Here is an 18,893-nt window from a genome sequence, read left to right as displayed (position 1 = left end):
TTTATGGATCACTATAAGCAAAGTGTATGCATTAAACTTACCAGTGGCCTTGATTGATTCTCCTGGAAAAAGTGGTGCTTCTTCCATCTGTACCAGCTTATTTCCATCCCTTAGAGCCTGGCAAAAACCCGAACAAGAGTAAATCTCACTTTCCACCTATATGTGTGGGAATAATTGTGGTGTCCTGTGCTCTTGCTGCAAAGCTACAGAGGTGTGCAAAATATATGGCTCCTCCCCTCATAAGACAATTTCAAAGCTCAGCATCACAGGACACCATGGTGCATATTCTAGCAAATTATTACACATATTTAAAGTTCACAGTTAGAAAGCATTAATACATAAATGGCTTGACATAACAGACACATACTCTAATCACTACACAGCTATTATAAGGTCCCTCCAGAATTTGGAAATAAAGTGGGGAAAAAAAGGTTACCTTTTGAGAATGAAACTAATACAAATAAAATCAACACTAGGTGTAGGTGTTTAGCTAGCTGTAGAAATGACCCAGCCTATGAGATAGTATGGGAAACCCTGAAGTCTAATTAAAGTAGTCAGGGAGGGATCTCAGAACAGTGAGTGGTATTACCAAGGAAAACTCAAGGCTTTTGCACTGAAGCAGAGTGTGTTCATCAGGCTTCTCTGAAGCCAATTCACTGCGTGCTGATTCCACACTCATCAAGCAAATTTCTAATGAGATTTTAGGTTTCCTACAATGATACTAGGAAAAGGATGTCTTGGATGGATGGCTATTATAAGGTGCTTGGGTATAAATGTGGATACATGCCCACAATTCTAAATGTCCAGATTGGCACCATGGTCCAGTAGCCAGTTTCTTGTGAGTTTGGCTGAATAGTGCCAGAGAACTGAGAGGAGCTGAGAAAATGGTTCCCTCAAGCTACAAAGCCAAGGACCAGAGCCTGAAGTCGGTGTCTATTCCAAGGTACTACTACCCCCTGCAACGCTGCCAAAGAAACTGCTTCCTTTCTCCCTGGCATCTCTGACACAATGTGCCACAAATAAGAAGGTGTTCAAAACCCCAGAAATCCCCAAGATGTGTGTCATAGAGCATTAAATTCCCAAGAGATGTGAATAGGTCATTTTTGTGAAAAGTTTGGGAAATGCAGGATTAAAGAAAACAAATTAAACTTTTTTTTTTTTTTTTTTAGGTGAGGTAAGTCTTTAGCGTGTTAATGTACGCCAGATCAGCACGAGGGTGCTAGAGCATGCATGCTGCATTTCCCATACCTATTTGATCAGGGGCTGCTTTCTTCAAAAAAAAAAAATATTACCTGTTAATATCAGGCCACTAGAGTTCAGAGAAAAACAGAGTGGACAATACTAAGTGTTCAGCATAATTTTGTGAAGCGAAACATAAAAACCTGATAACTTTTTAATTCTAATTATTGAAAATTCAAAATAACTTTTTCATAGCTATAAGAATATTTCAATATGATTTACTAAAGAGACAATTTAAAAACATTATACATGGTAGTTTCATCAAATTTTTTAAAATAAAGAAAGGAAAAAGATGAAAATATAGAGCAAATTCAATGCTAAGTGTTGGTCAGGATAGGTCTGTTCTATGGGAAGTGCACAAAATGACACAATCCATCCTCCTCCTTACCAAGGACATGGTTAAAATAATACAGGTTCCCCTCAAACAATTTTATTTCATTTGAATTTTTAGTCCAGATTGGTTTTTAAGACACTTTTCAACCAAAAATTTTATGGAGGTAGAGCACTATTAAAGGGGATGTGGGGAAGTGTTTGTGGATTTTTATATTCACATGTAATTTAGAAATATATATTTTACATACAAAAGCATAAAGCAATATTTATACTTTTAAATGTGTAGTTTTAGAAACACTAAAAAAAATCATGAATCCTTAATAGAAGCCTTAATTTGAAATACACCTTTTTAATTTATTGCTTGAACTAGAGACTAATTTTATAATAGTTACAATGTGAAAAAGCCATTTTAATCGATATTCAAGTTTTACATTACTTCAAATATTGCAATGTTAAAGCTTATTTTAATGGCTAACATATTATATAGACTTAAATTCCTTAACTCATATTTTGAAATAAATGGGGATAGGTTATTTTGAAATATATTTACTAAAGCAAGCTGTTCTAATTAACTATATCTGGAAGGGGTGGAGGGAATGTGGCTCACTTTAAGCCTTATATTGAGCCAAATCAAACACTTTCAAGTCCTCAACCCAGAACTAGCTAGCAAAATGCTACAGGTGGAGAAAGTGGTGACTGAGACCATTCTGAGAATGTAAAAGGCTCTCAAGATAGAGGTTGGAAATCAAGCGTTTCACTTTTCTTCTCTTTTGAAAGCCACGTTGAATTTGGCTTGAAATACCTATGCACTTCTATGAAACATGACTGTTGATGAGACAGTGAGACAAACCTCTCACTAATAATAATTAAATCTGGGACATGCTTTTAAGTGATAAGAAAGCAAACAAATAAATAAATGATCCCATTGCTTCAGATTTCCCCACAAAAAGTTTATTTTGTACAGGAACACATTTAGCTTTAGCATAGGAATTCAAGATAAGAATAGTTTTTAAAGGCTCATTGTTTGGTGAGTAGAGTAGATTACCTTTTTAAAGCTGGTGTTAGGAAATGGGACTCACACTGGTGCTACATTAAGCTTTGACTGAAACTACCAAGTTGCACAGGACATGATTTGACCCTTGATTTATCCAACCCATGCATGTAGAGCATAATCAAAGAACAGATTCTTGTGACAAAATTTGATCTCATGAACTCATTCATTTCTTTTGGTGCCTTTGCTCCAACTGTTGTCTACTTGAGGAATATCCTCTAGTGACCCCACCTAAGTCCTGTTCTGGTGACCCTGTAGGTCCAACTGAAGGCCCTCCAGTTTTTTGAATTTGTCCCCTCAAGTGCATGGGATGTTCCTGGCCTCTCCACTACTTTTCTCCTCATCTGATTCTAAGATGCTGGGTGGATAGTTTCTATATGCATGCCAAAAGCAGTGGTTTTCAAATCAGGCTCTTCAAGGTGCTTCCAGAGTCACCAAAGGAAGGTGGGCCAGACAAAGGCACAGCTGAGCACAGGAACTTGCCACATTTCACTGAAGCTGCACCTCTATCACGTTTACATATTGAATTTCTTCATAAGCTTCAGGAAAAATTCTGTTGCTTTAAGACTCCAGAGGGTCTAGAGGTATTGAGAGGAGTAAGCACTCAAGGATACTTGAATGACTTTTTTCTGATAAATAAATACAAACTACATGGACTCATTCCACAAATACAAGGTACCAGGTACCACGCTGGGCACAGACCACACACATTTGAAGAAGCCAAGTCCACACTCTCAAGGAGTACTCTTAGCATATGCATATGTCCCATCTAATAGTCTTTGTAAAGGCATTTCAGAATCCTGTCATGGCTGAGGCTCACTAGTTCATTAATAACTCTATGTGGGTAAACCAAGAATTACAGATGAACAAATTTCTGGTTGACAAAATGTTGGATAAACCAACTTTTGCAAATAATGTCATAATAGAATCTATCAAACTTGGACAGGAGAGCACTACTGTAGTGATAAAAGCATTTGCTTATCATCTAGAAATCTAGTATGAAATGGCTTCTAAATACATAATCTGTAGCTACAAAATGATGAACATGTAGAACTTGCCACCTGATCAGCTTCAGCTTCAGAAGGGTAGCCATTGTGTTCTTCCTGAATCTCCTGCACAGCATCAGGTGCATGGACAAGAAAAGGCAAAGAGAAGAAAGAGAAACACGTGCAAACAGACAGGTGAAAGGACAGAACTTCTTTTTTAAAGAGACAGTAAGCATGTAAAAGTTGACACACCTTTCATAACTTTGCAAATCACAACATTTCACCCCTTGGAGGTAAGGAAATAACGTGTAGGCCATCTATAGCATCCTCAGCCTAAAAAAGGAGTATCTATTCTGTATTTTTGTTGGGGTAGAAAAATGAAAAGCAAACAAACATCATGGATTTCAAAGAATGTACTGTCTTTTTAAAATCAAGTAATACATACTATAGCATATAGTAAAGGAACAGAACAACAGACACATAATATGCTCATACAAAATAAAGCACACCCCACAGAAACCAGGTAAAGGGCAAAATCAAGCCAAAATACAAAGGCAAGTTCATAGACATGTATTTTAAATACATTAAGTATTCATACACTATCAAGAATTACTATATTGTCCAGGGATCACTCCAATGGTATTACCAAAATTTCCACAAACATGCACATGCACATATCACATGCTGGAGATATTCATATGTACGTAAGTATACATAGACATATAATCTGGTACTTATTGCTAATTAAATATTGTGATACTGAAGATGACAAGATTTTAACCCCTTTCTAAAGTTGAATCAAGTCTTTAAGAATGAAAATATTAAAATTTAGTACAGATATATATTTTTTCATTCATGAAACTTTGGTTCCAATGACTATATTTCTTTGAAAGGCAATCAGTGAAGAAGAAACAAAGATTTAAAAGAATCTACTATTTCCCATCTTTCATTTTTGTCAATAAAGTGAAACTTTTACTTAGTATGTTTTTATACCTTATATAGGATTGAGTTTAGTACACAATTGGTACTGCTACCATTCAAAGAAGGGTAATTTTTTAAATGCATCCAGTTTTTTTTGAAATTTACATTTTTAAATACAAAGAAAATGGAATCATTCTTTCACAAAATTTTAAAAACAGAAAAATGAATGACTAAACAACAAAAAACATATAGCATTTCAAAGTCCATGCAAGTAAAAAGCCAAACACTAACATTTAACAATGTGAATTAGTAAAACACAATGATTCTCACAAGTGAAAGAGAACATGGTAAAAACAAGATTAAATAAAGATAAACCAACTAGAACCATAAGAATCTGACTTAGCCTGCTTATTTTTGTACTACTTCATTAGCTTCAATGAGGTTAAAAATTTGAAACTGAAGTCACTAAATTATTCTATCAAAATCCACATTGTTTTCATTTAATGGGAATAGGTTAATTTTCAACATCTGATACTCAGGCTTAATTGCATGCATATTACCAATCTTTGTCTCGCTTTATGAATATTCTGAAATAAAGGGAAGGAAAATCATGAAGAAATATAAGCAATAACCCACTAGATGTAACAGTTACATCTGTGTTTTAAGAAATACTAAATGGGACTGATTTTGCTAAACTTATCTTTAGGGTTAGCATTTCTGCTTTTTGGGTTCAGCATGCAGACATGAAGGTGATAAACTCTTACTTAGATAGGATAGACAACTGACCACTTTGTTGTTGTTGCTGTTGCTAAATAGTTTAGCATGAATTACATGATAAACAAGGTTAAAAGAGGACTCTGTAGGCCTAGCCTTATAAGGCCATGCCATGAAGATCCATTTGGTCAGAATTCATGTAAGACAAGTCAGTATTACATACTGGTAACAATTTTAGCATGCTGTTCTCACATACATTGGCTTTTACTGCACATGAAAACGTTGTAACAAATAAAGCACTTCCAGTAAACACTCAAAGCTATGACACAGCAGAGCAAATTGATCTGAGTGACTCATAAAAACCAGTGAAAAGGTAAAGAACACTAAATAGGCTGTGTTTGATAAAGCACAGAGACACACAAGTAAGAGGCCCATCTGCCGAACATCCTTACCCTTATATCAGGCCTCCTGAAAACCTGTTAGTTAAAATACAGAACATCATCATCACAAACATGTTACTATTGACCTTTGCAAAATGTCATTAAGTTCACCAGCCCATTCCCTAAGAAACATCATATCCTCTACATAAAACCAACCAGATCAATCCTAACACATTTACCCTCTAAGTTTCATTCAATATCAAATCAATCTTAACATATTTGTCCTATAATTTTTAAGCAAGTCTATGGTTTAAAGAAACTTATTGCCCTTCGGCTAAGACAAACAACATTATTTTAAACAAAAACTCCTTCTCCCAAGTGCTATGACAAGCCATGGTGAACAGGCAGTATTTGAAAAGTTCATCTGTGTATCTGTTTGGAATACTGAGTGCATTTTCCCTATAGAAACAATGATATAAAAGGCTGGTTCTGCTCCCAAACCAGCCCACAAAAACAAAAACCCGAAAACCCACAAAATCTCTCCCAGAGCACACCTCAGCTACAGTGTTAATGGTATCATGAAACCTAGATAACCACAAATCATATAACCCTGTTTCCACAGAAATTATATTTCCAACTTGCAGTGGGGATTCCAGGATTAGATTCCCAGATGTGCCACCCCACCAAGAGAAGGATACTTATCTTACCCATCCCCATCCCCCACTGCCTGGGGATGGACAGCTCCAGGTGGGAAGAGATAGAAGGCATCTAGGAGGGCAGAGGAGGGCAGGAGAGGCCTGGGCTGCTGCCCCCGCAAGGAGAAGCCAAGTTTTATTCAATGGGGACACTGATTTCAGCGAAGTTCTTCCTTTGCCAGTAACCTATGAATGCTACTTGAACATGCAGTGTATGCATTTGGGAAGCCCGGGACAGAGGAAACATTGCAGAGAACAAAAGGAATTTTTAGAAGTGTATAGTGGTAATGGTCTGAGAAAGACCTGAATCATCTGTTCCCCATTCCAAAGTCTTAAATCTGATCATCTGACCACTGGATGTTCTATGAAAAACAGGTCATTTGAAAAAAAATCACCATAGAGTCTTATTGGCTGTATAGGTTTTTCTCAGGATAGATAAGAAAAGCACATGAAGACTTCATCATTGTATCATCATTAAATGAAAATACTCTGAAGTGAAAAAAAGAAAGGTTTTCTGAATTACGTGATTCTGTAGCATAAAAAGATTTAAGCCCATAAGCTCCTAAACATTGACTATTTAGATTAAAAAGCTTAAATCTGGCTTTTTCAGGGGTGGTGGTGATGGATATGTTTGTCATCTTAATTGTGATAAGTTTCACAAGTGTACACCTATCAAAACTTATGCTTTAAATATGTGAAGTTTATCGTTTGTTAATGATACATCAATAAAAGTATAAAAGTATGCTTATGTTAATAAAAAATGGAATATATGTGGCAATAAAAACTCAAAATAAAAGTCTCCACTCCCACCCTGACTGGTGTGGCTCGGGAGATTGGGCATCGTCCCGCAAACCAAAAGGTCACCGGTTCAATTCTTGGTCAGGGCACATGCCTGGGTTGTGGGCCAGGTCCCCGGCTGAGGATGTGCAAAAGGTAACTGATGTATGTTTCTCTCACACATCGGTGTTTCCCTCTTTTTCTCCCTCCCTTCTCTCTCTAAAACTAAAAAAAAAAAAATCTTTTTTAAGACGTCTCAGAAAAATTGGGGTAACTGTAATTGAACAACAATGAGATAAAATAATATATATATATTTAAAGTGAGTGGAGACTCTCTGAGCTTCATTCCTCAGTGACAACCATGCTTAACTAGACCTATTTTTAATCCTAAGGATCACCTCCATAACCATAAATATGGTTACACCTCGACTTCTTGATTTGTCAACTTTATTTCTTTTATATGTTATTGATATGCTATTACAGTTGTCCTGATTTTTCTTTCTTTGCCCCCCTCTACCCAGCACCCCCCACTCCCTCAGGCAATCTCCCATCATTGTTCATGTCCGTGGGTCATACATATAAGTTCTTTGGCTGCTCCATTTCCTATACTGTACTTCACATCCCATGGCTATTCTGTTACTACCTATTTGTACTTCTTAATCCCCTCACCTCTTCACCCATTCCCCTACACCCCTTCCCATCTGACAACAAAAACACTCTCCATATACATAATTCTGTCCCTGTTATTCCTGTTTGCTTAGTTTATATTTTAGATTCAATTGTTGACAAATATGCATTTATTACCATATTATTGTTCATGGTTTTGATTTTCTTATTCTTCTTAAATAAGTCCCTTTAACATTTCATATAATAATGGTTTGGTGATAATGAACTACTTTAGCTTTACCTTGTCTGGGAAGCACTTTATCTGACTTTCTATTCTAAATAATAGCTTTTCTGGGTAGAGCAATCTTGGCTGTAGGTTTCTGCTCTTCATGACTTTGAATATTTCTTGCCAGCCCCTTCTAGCCTGCAAAGTTTCTCCTAAGAAATCAGCTGACAATCTTATGGGGACTCACCTGTAGCTAGTTCCCTCCCATTTTAAATAGTAGCTAGTTACTTCCCATTTTAAAAGATGAGAAAATAAGCTTTATCAAGCTACTACTTCCCTCTTCCTAATGTCTGATGATTGAAATTTTGATTTTTAGTTCTTTTATTGTCTTCCTTAAGCAGCAGCTGCATCATAAAAAATATTAATGGGAGTAGGGGTAGTTAGAAGAAGGTAAAGTGGGGATAAATGGTGACAGAAGGAGACTTGACTTTGGGTGGTGAACACACAATACAATTTACAGGTGATATATTATACAATTGTACATTTTAAACCTATAAAGTTTTATTAACCAATGTCACCCCAATAAATTCAATAAAAAATTTAAATACTCATGATATGATTTTTAGGTGCCAGACACTCTTCCAAGCACTTTGTATGTATTAACTCATTTTATTCCCAGAACATCCTTGTGAGATAAAAACTATTACTGACTCCAGTTTTGATGAGAAAATCAAGGCACAGTTAAATAGTCGGGCCAAGTTCAAGGTGGCAGAGCAAGTTTTTAAACCCACTTGGCCTGCTACACTGTCTCAGCACGGTGCCTCTATAATTAACACATTTAAACTATAGTCTTCAAGCTTACAATCTCTCTGTGAGGGTTGATGAAGAAATCAACACAACTACTCCTTCCCTCACTTCCCTTCTCTACTTCCAAACTTTTACTCTAGCAAACCATTATTTTCACATTTGTTCTGTAACTACAATTATTTTTGACACTTTCTCTATAAAGTGATATTAACAACTGAAACAGAAAGCAGCATTCACAAATAGTTTAAATGGGCCTTCCTTATATGTGGGATATATACCGTTGTCAATAAGCCTTTCTTATTAGAAGGATCAACTAACTCAAAAGCCTGAAAAGGGGTAGGATGATTCGTGCTTTTACACTCACATAATTATTTACCTACTGTAATGAAATCCTTGGTATTCTTGGTACGAAACCAAGAAGGTCAATGGAGGCTCTCCTGAAAGTCTTTAAGTTGATACCCAAGTGTATCTCTCTGGCTTAGTTTACATCTCTCCTAAAATAAGCCATTACAGGCACACAGAGAGAATTATTTTTCTTTCTTTCTTGTTTTTTCTTGAATCAAATTCTGATCAAAACTGGAAAAGAGAGCAGTGGTTTTAAGTTAGGAGGCCTGGGGCCAGCTCTCCCCGACCTATTCGGGTCCTCCTAAAGTCTGCACTTGGTCTCAGTCTCTCTATACATACAAAAGTAGAGGGGTCTCCAGAATGGCTGCAAGGTCCTGGCCATCTCTGAAACCATAGCTGTTATTCATCTACACCTCATGGGAAGACTTCAGAAAACACCTTCCCAACCAAAGCTTCTGGAGGCAAATTGGTATAGTGGTTATAAGAATAAGCTCTGGTGTCAAATGCTTTAATGCCCACCACACCCTTGATGAGCCACACAAGCCCTCGGATTTATAGTCTCCTCTTCTCTAAATCAGTGATGCTGGGTACACCTCTCTTGCAATGTTGGGAGGGTTAAATTGAATAACACAACTGTACCTGGGTGGATAAATACTCAGAGAGAGGAGCTGTTAGCATCAGTACTATTTAGATAACCTTTTAAAGTTGATGGGTCTCAGCCTACCCAACTTGCACCAGAACTCTCTTGACCTGCCTCATATCTGTCTCTCTACTCCTACACATACCAAGAGTCTACAAGAAGGTGCAAAAAGGTTAATAATGATCTTACTCTATGTAAAAAGCAAGAAGACTACCTGGAAGTCAACTAAAAGCTTACCTACCTCTATATGGCTTTCACTAAATCAAGAAAAAGCACTGTGAAATAAGCCCCATTCCTGACACAGAGGTCCTAAATTCCTTATAAATAAGGGTTCTAAGGCCATCTTTTGTTCTAATATTTTGTTTGACCTCAGTTCCTGACACAGAGCTCCCAAAACTTTTGGAATTTCCTGGAGGGTAGGATTGTCTTTGTTCTTTTTTTTTTTTGCAGATGTAGTCCCCTATTCAATCTGGGCTGCCACAAAGACAGACAGAAAGCGCAGGAATTTTTTTCTTTCGCATCCTAGTGCAAACCAAAAGAACAACGTTAGATTGTTCAAGGTCTATCAGTGGATGCAGTGTCTTTGTTCTAATGAAGTAACTCTGGGTAGACTCCTGGTTGAGGGTTTGTGGAAAGACCAAGTCATAATCAGAAGCTTGGAACTTTTGGCACCACCCCCCAACCTAAGAAGAGGGGAGAGGGGCTGGAAAATGAGTTTACTGACCATGCCTGTCTGATGAAACCTCCATAAATATCCCAAAAGTATGGGGTTCAGAGAGATTCCGATTTGAAAACATCTATAATACGTGCTGGAAAGATGGTGCACTCCAACTCCAGGAGGACAGAAGCTCCTGCACTTGGGACCTTCTGAGACCTCACCTATAGATCTCTTCATCTGGCTGTTTACCTGTTTATCATAGTTTTTAATAAACTGGTAAACATTCAGTGTTACCCTGAGTTCTGTGAGCTGTTCTAGCAAATGATCAAACTCAATAGGGGGTCATAGGAAACCGTAGCTTATAGCAAGCCTGGCAAAAGTTGTGGGGAACCTGGGCATCCATTACTTGTTATTGGCATCTGAAATGAGGAATAGTCTCATGGGAGTGAGCCCTTAACCTGTGGGATCTGCACTAACTCCCGTTAGTGTCAGAATTGACCTGAACTCTAGGACACCAGCTGGTGTTGGAAAACTGGTTGGCATGGGGGAAAAATGCACATCTAGTGTCATAAGTATTCTAGGAGTGTATAGTGTGAGTAGCAGAGAGGGAAACAGTGATTTTTTTCCCCCAGAGAAGCACCAAAATTTAAATTTGAATAAAAGTTTGTTGTCGGGTATAAAACTCTCTTCCTCTGCCCTCAGGTTCCATCCAAGTCATCCTTAGGAGGACTCCCCACTAAAGAAGTGAGGGCTCTGGATGACCACTTGCTCTGGGTGGATTTGAGTAAGGGAGCCAGTGTGCTTCCCTTTGTCCCTCTGGGCTCTCTGGGATCTGGGTGCCAGCCTGCCCGGAGGGTACAGCATGGTATCCCGGGCCCATGAAGAATTTGCCTGTGTGGACCTTTCCCCAAAGGAAAGGCCAAAGTCATCCAGGACTGACTTTGGGAGAGTGCATTTAATTCAGGGCCCAGTGTGGCCTCACACCTGATCAGACCAGGCCCTCCATGCCAGCTTTGATCAATTATTATGGTCTAAATCTTTTCAGTTCTTGTCGAAACTCTTCAGAGTGTAATAGGTTACAGCCTTAAATCCCCAACAGTTTGAGTTATTTCAGAAAGTTTTAAAACCCAACCAATATCAGTAATACAAATACCAACAAGGTCCACTCTATGTCAGGCACTGTGGTATATGCTTTAGGCATCAACTCAACCATCCCAGCCACCAGGGAAGGAGATTCTACTATTATTCCCATATGACAAATGAGGAAATCAAGGCAGCAAAAGGTGAAGTAACTTACCCAAGGTTATAGAGTCAGCAACAGTAGTGTGTGGAATTCAAACCTGAACTAGCTGGTTTTAGCTTCCACACTATTAACCTGGAAAAGGCCCCATCTAAACCTGTTCCCCTTCCAGAGGAGGCTGATCAAGTCCCTCAGGCTTAATGCCCATAATGTCCAGCTCTGCTTCCTCCCCTCTTCTCACCACACCTTTTTTACTTGTCCTTTTAATGCTACCACAGTCCAATTTGTACTATATTTTCTGGTGTCTCTTTCCCCTACTATGAATTCCATGCATCCTAGTCCAGTCCCTTGAAAATAACAGGTGCTCACATGACATTTACAGAAGTGGATTGGTGTGCAGCAATTACAATACACTCCTCTTGTGTTTGTTTTTACATATCATGGTATATATCATGAGTTTTTAGAAAGCTTAATCAAAATTTATTTCACATGCAATACAGAGAGATGCCATACCATGTCACCAAGTCACCTGATTTCCCCAATGGTAGTATATTACAAAACTATAGTACCATATCAGAACCAACATACTGATACTAACACAGTCAAAGCACAGAACAATTTCATCACCACAAGATCTAAATGTTGTCATATTATAGTCGCATCCACTCTCTCCCAACCCCTCCCTTTCTTAGCCCCTGTTAACCACTAGTCTGTTCGCCATTCCTATAATTTTGTCATTTGAAGGTTTTTATGTAAATGAAACAGTCTGTGACCTTTTGGGCATGGCGTTTTCTAGTCAGTATAATTCCCTGCTCTCTATTCTCTCTATTCTGCTTTTGAACCCATCCAGTGAGTGTTTTTTGTATGTTTCAGTTTTAAAATTTCCACTTCATTCTTCTTTATCTTGTATTTCTTTGTTGAAATTTTTCAATTTCTTGTCTCTGACTTTCTATATTTTCCTTATTTCAAGTATATTTGTAATTGCTTGTTGAAACAATTTTATGATGGCTGCTTTTGAAGCTTTTTCATGTAATTCTAACATCTCTGTCATCTCACTTTTGGCATCTATTCTCCTTTGTCATTCAGTTTAAGATCTTTCTGATTCTTGGTATGATGAGTAATTTTTAAATAAGAATCTGACATTTTCAGTATTGTGCTATGAAATCTTATATAAACCTTCTGTTTTAGCTGGCTTTCTCTGAGACTGCTACCACAGCAGAAGGGGAGGGTGGGCACTGCCTCATTACAACCTGGCAAGGGTGGAATCTAGACTTCCCATTTGGCCTTGCTGGAAGGTGGGTGTGGGGCTGCAACTTTTTCTGTGGTCTTTGGCTGCAGTGCACTGGTTAGTGTCTAAGAGTTTTCTTTTTGCTAGGCTGCCCCTTTCTTGGCCCTTTGGTTAGAGAGAGTAGGCTTTGTTGTCTGTGCCAGTTGGCATTTTTTGGTTGCTGGCTTCTTCAGCAATAGGTCTGGGACATACATGGTAAAAACAAAACCCAGGGACTTCACCACCCTGTCATTCCTTGGGCCCTGAGGTCCCTGACTAGTTTGCCTTCTTCTGTCTTTCAGGGAATTCTTATGTTTATTTTATAGATAATGTCCAGGGTTTCTAGTTGTACTTAGCACAAAGAATAAGAAAAAGTACATCTGCTCCATCTTTCTAGAAGAAGAAGCTCAAGTCTTGATATTTTTAAGCAATAATTCTTCTGCACATGTAACCCTGGGAGATAGGATAGCACTTTTCTATTACAGTGGTTACAAATTGGATGCCTTGCTCAAAGAGGCAGTAGCAGGGTTATTTTTTAATTTAATAGTTTTAGGAGGACATGCTGCATTCTCCAGTTCTCCACATCCTCCTCCCATGTTTTCCTAGCTTGTTAACTATCCTATGTAGATATTTGTGTTTGCAAACTCTGATTTAATAAATAGATCACGAGGCCAAGCTATCAACAACAGATTATAGTCACAGATTCTGAAAGATCACACTCAAGCTTCCCATTTCATAGATGAGCACTCAATTTAAGAAATATTAGCCCTGGTCAGATGGCTCAGATTGCAGTATCATCCCATGCACCAAAAGGTTTAGGGTTTGTTCCCAGTTAGGGCACATAGGAGAGTCGACGGATCGATCTTTTTCTCCCATTGATGTCTCTGTCTCTCTGTCTCTCTCAAATCAATAAAAAACCATATCCTCAGGTGAGAATTATACACACACACACACACACACACACATATATATATATATGTATATATATACATATATATATGAAATCAACTAAGACCTAGTTCAAGCATAACGAAGCCTTTCCCATACACTGCATTCCACTTCCCTCCAAAGCCCTTCAGGAAATCTTTGTTGAGGATCCAGAATTTAATCCTTGTACTAATCTGTTAAATGATTAAACTTAATATAAGACCCTCTCCATCTTTTCCTTTTTCTTCAGAATATTTAAAGAGATCTAGCTACTACTGTGTGTGCATGAATGAAGAGAGGAGAAACAGAAGTACAGAGAGGTGATTATGATGATAATGACGATGGAGCCAGAGGAAGGATGATTACATTAAAATTACAATGTCCCAAATTCCTAAAAGCTATCCAGAATCAAATCATTTTAGACAAAACAGAATTGAAGAATGTTCTAGGAAGAAAGGAATTTAGAGACTTATAATCTAATCCCAACTCTCTTATCCTTACAGATAAGGAAACAGAGTTTATACAAGGTCACAAAACTAACCAGTGCTGTTTGTTCTATTCCATCATGTTGCCTCTTCCTGGCCTCCTTCCACTTTCCCAGTAATGCAAACTGATCAACTGTCACTTCTAACATTTCCTAAGAATGCTTCAGTACAATTCATAACTGTATTATTTCATCTAACCTATCCCAGTCCTCCAGAAGTGCCTGGCTCGGATCCTCAGTGTCTGCATTTGGTCGAACGGTGCCCTCCAGACTGTTCATACCAGCATCACTTGGTGAGGGTTCAGCTTGGGCAACCTCAAGTCCCACATTCCCCCTCAAAAATGTCATTTCTGTCTCCACCTTACAAGTGTCTCAAGGTGCCCAGCTTCTTCTTCTGGTGCTTGAACCATCCCCAGAAACTCATCTCTGTTCACTGACATTCATCTCTCTAACAAACATTTATCAAACACCTGCTATATACACACCAGACATTCATGTGCCCAGTGACCATTTATTGAGCACCTGCTGGTACCAGGTACTGTTTTAGATGCTAGAGACACAGTGGTAAACAAAACAGAGTATAAAGTTCTAGCCCTCTGGGACAAACATTTTAACAGCGGAGATGTCTGTTAAATCACAAGTTTGATGTGCTAGTTTTTCTAAGACTCATTAAACTAATTATATAACTGTTAAAACATATCCATGGACATACCATCTAAACTCATATCATGTGATACCAGTGATATTCTTACCACACTTTGGGTGATCTGATCTTGAGCTGTCAATTTATGATATGAGTAAATAATAAAACAACTGTTCTCCAAAATCTAGTATGAGTTGGTAATTATTCAGATTTATGAACATGTACCAGAAATGTATGGTCTCATCACCAATTTCAACAGATCTAAACCTCAAGAAAAGATTTTATTATATGTAAGAAAGACATGAAGCACTGCGTTCCCCACCCTCAGAGATTCTGATTCACTGAGTAGGATGGGGTCCAAGGAAGCTGCATTTCTGCAGGCACTCCAGTGAGTGCTGATGTAAGAAGACCCAAGGGCCACATTTTTTAAAATGGTGGGCAGGGATGGGGTGGGAAAATTTTTAAAACTCACTCCAGCTTTTCAAATCCCAATTCTGACTGCGTGATATGAAGAAAGTCCAGTAACCTCTCTGAGGCTTGGTTTTCTCATCTGTTCAATGATGACTATAATAAAAGCTATATCACTGGGTTGTTTTAAGGCTTAAATGGATGATATGTCAAAAAGTATTACAAAACCATAGAGCCCTGTAATTGTTACAGGGTTGATGAGGATGAGGATGTGGAACCACCCTCAGTAGCCTATAACTCAAAGGACAATCAGCATTTCAAATCAAGATATAAGCACTCTGTTCCATATAAACATCTGCTCCCATTTAATTACAGACTTTTGAGTTTAAGCTATAATAAGTTAACCCCCCAATTAAGTGTGTACTTCAGATAAGATATCTGCACAATAGATAATTTCAAATATTACTGACTGATGACTACAAATTAAATCCTCAAGAAATTGTATCTGGACCTTTAGGGAGAGCCCCATGCAATGGCTCCAAGGCCAGAGATGTCTCAAAGGCCCTTCTTGGTTATGCTGATCTTAAGAACTACTTTATAAGTAGCATATAAAACTGCTCTTGTAGTTTAGAATAAAAAGTATTTGTTATTTTAAAAAACTGTCTCCTTCAGAAAAACATAATTCCTGAACAATAATTTTAATGACAACTTTGTAGACATGGCTACAGAACAAATATAACAAAAATAATTATAAGACATACTGTTTTACAATAATTCATCAAAGACCTTAGCTATGATCTGATGTAGGTACTTAAAATGCAATTTACAAAATATAGAAAAGCCTTATTTTTTATGAATACCATCTGTTAAACCATTCCAATATAAGCCAGTTGTGCTGTACAAAATTTATAAATAGACTAAAATTGAAAAATAACTTGCTCCATGTTGAAGTACAGAGTCGGTCTGATCTATTAATGTAGAGGTTAGAAAGCTATGCACATGGTCAACATTCAAACTTTAATAGAACCCACACAGTACTAACAAACATTCAACTAAATGAAAAATTACAGTTTACTCATAATTGTCCATACAGAAAATCACTCCAAGGACTGACAGCTATTCTCTGCTAATATGAGTCCTTGAGTCTCTCCACTCAGTGGGGCATTTTTTCAGCTAAAGTAGGGGCAATAGGGTGACTGGGACCAATGAGGTCCACAGCTGCTCAGTGACCAGCCACTCAGGCATCCGTGATGCAGCAGATGTTTATCTCACTTGGAAGTGGCATATTTACCCAGCAGGGTTTTGAGAACCAGGAGCCCCAGTTGCTCCTATGTGCGGAAGCATGAAAACCAAGTAGCAGGGAAAGTTACTAAGGAATATACTGTCACTCTTCTGGCTGGGCAGATCATCTAATTTCTATTAATGCACAACCACGCTTTTCTTTCGTAGGTGTAATCAAAAGCATCCAATGGCTTGGATGAAGCAAGCACAGCATGACAGCCAAATCCCAATTACATAACTTCTTGAGTCAGTCTCTGCACTTGTTACATTATGAGCTAAAGAGGAACTCAGGCCAGTGACCTTAAACAAGGAGCAGCTATTAGGAATGAATTAGGATCTTTATTGTAGTTCTTCAATTGTTTGTAAGATCTAATGCCTGGCAAGGACCATGACTTTGAGAGATTGTTGACTGAGAGTAGTCCGGAATATTAAATATAATCAGTACACATGTGTGAAAATTAATCATCTCTACAAGCAGGCAAAAATGACTATAATATATGGATACCTCACTTTAAGCAAACATTATAGCTGAAATGTAAATAAAGTTTCATTTAATGTTCCTGTTAATAGGTTATTGACATTAAAACAAAATTTAATATTTAGCCTAAAAGATGTAGTTTTTGTTAATTGATTCAACAAATATTTATTGAGCACCTGCTAAGTTCCATTATCATGCAAGGGAAGCAGTGCTGAATAAAAGAACCCCACAGCCCCTCTCTGTTGACAAGGAGCTTACCACTCTTAACTTTAAAATAAGCAGAAAGTCTAACTTTAAAAATAAAGAAAAAGGTATTTCTTAATTTAATAAGGACTAAAAAAAATCAGGCTGCCCATAAAATAGTCTTGAGATTTCTGTAAAATTTTTACATTCTGTTATCATATGTTAATGCTTAATACTCACAGGTTGTACGTAAATACAGTAACAAATTGTGACATTAGGGAAATACTGTACATCAGACATATTCTGAAATTCAGGATATTAACAAAGAAGATATAGGTATTTATTATAATAAAATATAAAATATAGTAAAATATATAATAAACCATAAAATGAAACGGAATTTTTAAAATAATGATTATAATCTAAAGACAGCTTTTCCTCTTAATTAAAAATTATGGCCACATGTACTAGATACTGGTAAAATTTCTCTTCTAAGGGTTGGGTCTAATAGCAGAGAACCTTTCAGCCTTCTTCCCATGCAAATAGTTGTCCAGCAACAAGGGGCCAAAGTCTCACTCCAATTAAAATTGAAAGCTTCTTGGCTACTTAGCATATTGAAAATGAATTAAGAACTCAATGCTGCTTACCTTATAATCTCTGGATACATTTTCTGATGTCACTGAACCTGAAATCTGACTAGATATTGTAGCGGCTATAAGCTGTTTACACCATTCAACATGTGATCCTGTGGGACTAAAAGAAACAGTGATTAAGAGGTGAAAGAAGGGGAAGAGTCTAGTTAAAAAACAGGTATATATGGACGACAGGGTGGGGACTGACTGTGGGAGCAGGGTGAGGGGCAGGGCAGGGGAGAGCAATGGGTAAAATTGGGACAACTATAATAGAACAACAATAAAATATATATATAAAATAAATAAATAAAATATTTTAAGACATAGGCTCTTGGTGAGAAAAATGAGTACTGACTGGGGATATAAGTAGATTTCTATTTTTAGGCGAACTTTTATTAGACTGGTTACCTTTACATTTAATATAAGAACTGAAACACTGACTAACAACTAGGAAGTAAGATTAGCTTCCAGGTTGATTTTAAATACATCAACAATTTATTTTTCAGTTTTAAGATTCTAAGCAAGTTATTCCCTATCATTTAATGGAATTTTATCCTTAGAATTATAGGGGTGGGCAAAAAGAGGTTTATAGTTGTGAGCACCCAAAACAGTTTATTCTTGTATTATTTATTAATTGTATTATTTTCATACAAAAACTGTAAACCTACTTTTGCCAACTGCTGTATATAAAGTGGATATTCTTAATGTGATGTACACAGAAAATAAATTCTAAAGTGAAATATTTATCTTACAGCATACACTTTTCAAACATTCAATTGGTTTCATGTCAGTAGTTTTAAATCTAGAAAATAATGTAATTTTGAGTAAATCAAGGTGACTCTTAATGAAGCAATGTTGATTGTGTGATTTTTTTTAAAGGAACAGAATAGAAAAATGGCATCCTGTGTCTAGTAATAATGCTATCTTTCATTTCTGTAAGGGCTTTAATGACTTAGAAAAGGCTCTTCCTGC

At 37.3% G+C, this 18,893-nt stretch overlaps 1 protein-coding gene and 1 non-coding gene across 9 annotated transcripts in view; both read right to left on the bottom strand.

The window, feature by feature from the left end:
• Positions 1-18,893, bottom strand: part of MTMR1 (myotubularin related protein 1) — a 100,334-nt gene that overhangs the window by 64,696 nt on the left and 16,745 nt on the right. For 5 of the 8 annotated variants that reach the window (XM_090264678.1, XM_090264670.1, XM_090264675.1 and 2 more), the window contains exons 2-6: positions 17,937-18,042; positions 5,697-5,720; positions 5,091-5,117; positions 3,685-3,735; positions 42-117 (exon numbers count right to left, since the gene is read on the bottom strand). In XM_090264678.1, coding sequence (XP_090120804.1) covers positions 42-117; positions 3,685-3,735; positions 5,091-5,117; positions 5,697-5,720; positions 17,937-18,042 — 284 coding nt within the window. The remainder of the gene's footprint in view (positions 1-41; positions 118-3,684; positions 3,736-5,090; positions 5,118-5,696; positions 5,721-17,936; positions 18,043-18,893) is intronic. The other 3 variants (XM_090264672.1, XM_090264673.1, XM_090264674.1) reach the window with 3 other exon arrangements.
• LOC149991188 (small nucleolar RNA SNORA31) lies at positions 10,169-10,298 on the bottom strand. Its single transcript, XR_016508783.1, has one exon. It is a non-coding gene; the product is annotated as a small nucleolar RNA SNORA31 (small nucleolar RNA).

The sequence above is a fragment of the Furipterus horrens genome, unplaced genomic scaffold (genome assembly GCF_987537825.1).
Source record: "Furipterus horrens unplaced genomic scaffold, mFurHor1.1.pri manual_scaffold_17, whole genome shotgun sequence".
NCBI classification, from domain to species: domain Eukaryota; kingdom Metazoa; phylum Chordata; class Mammalia; order Chiroptera; family Furipteridae; genus Furipterus; species Furipterus horrens.
Note: the sequence above shows the minus strand (reverse complement) of the source record. Positions and strands in the feature narration are given on the sequence as shown.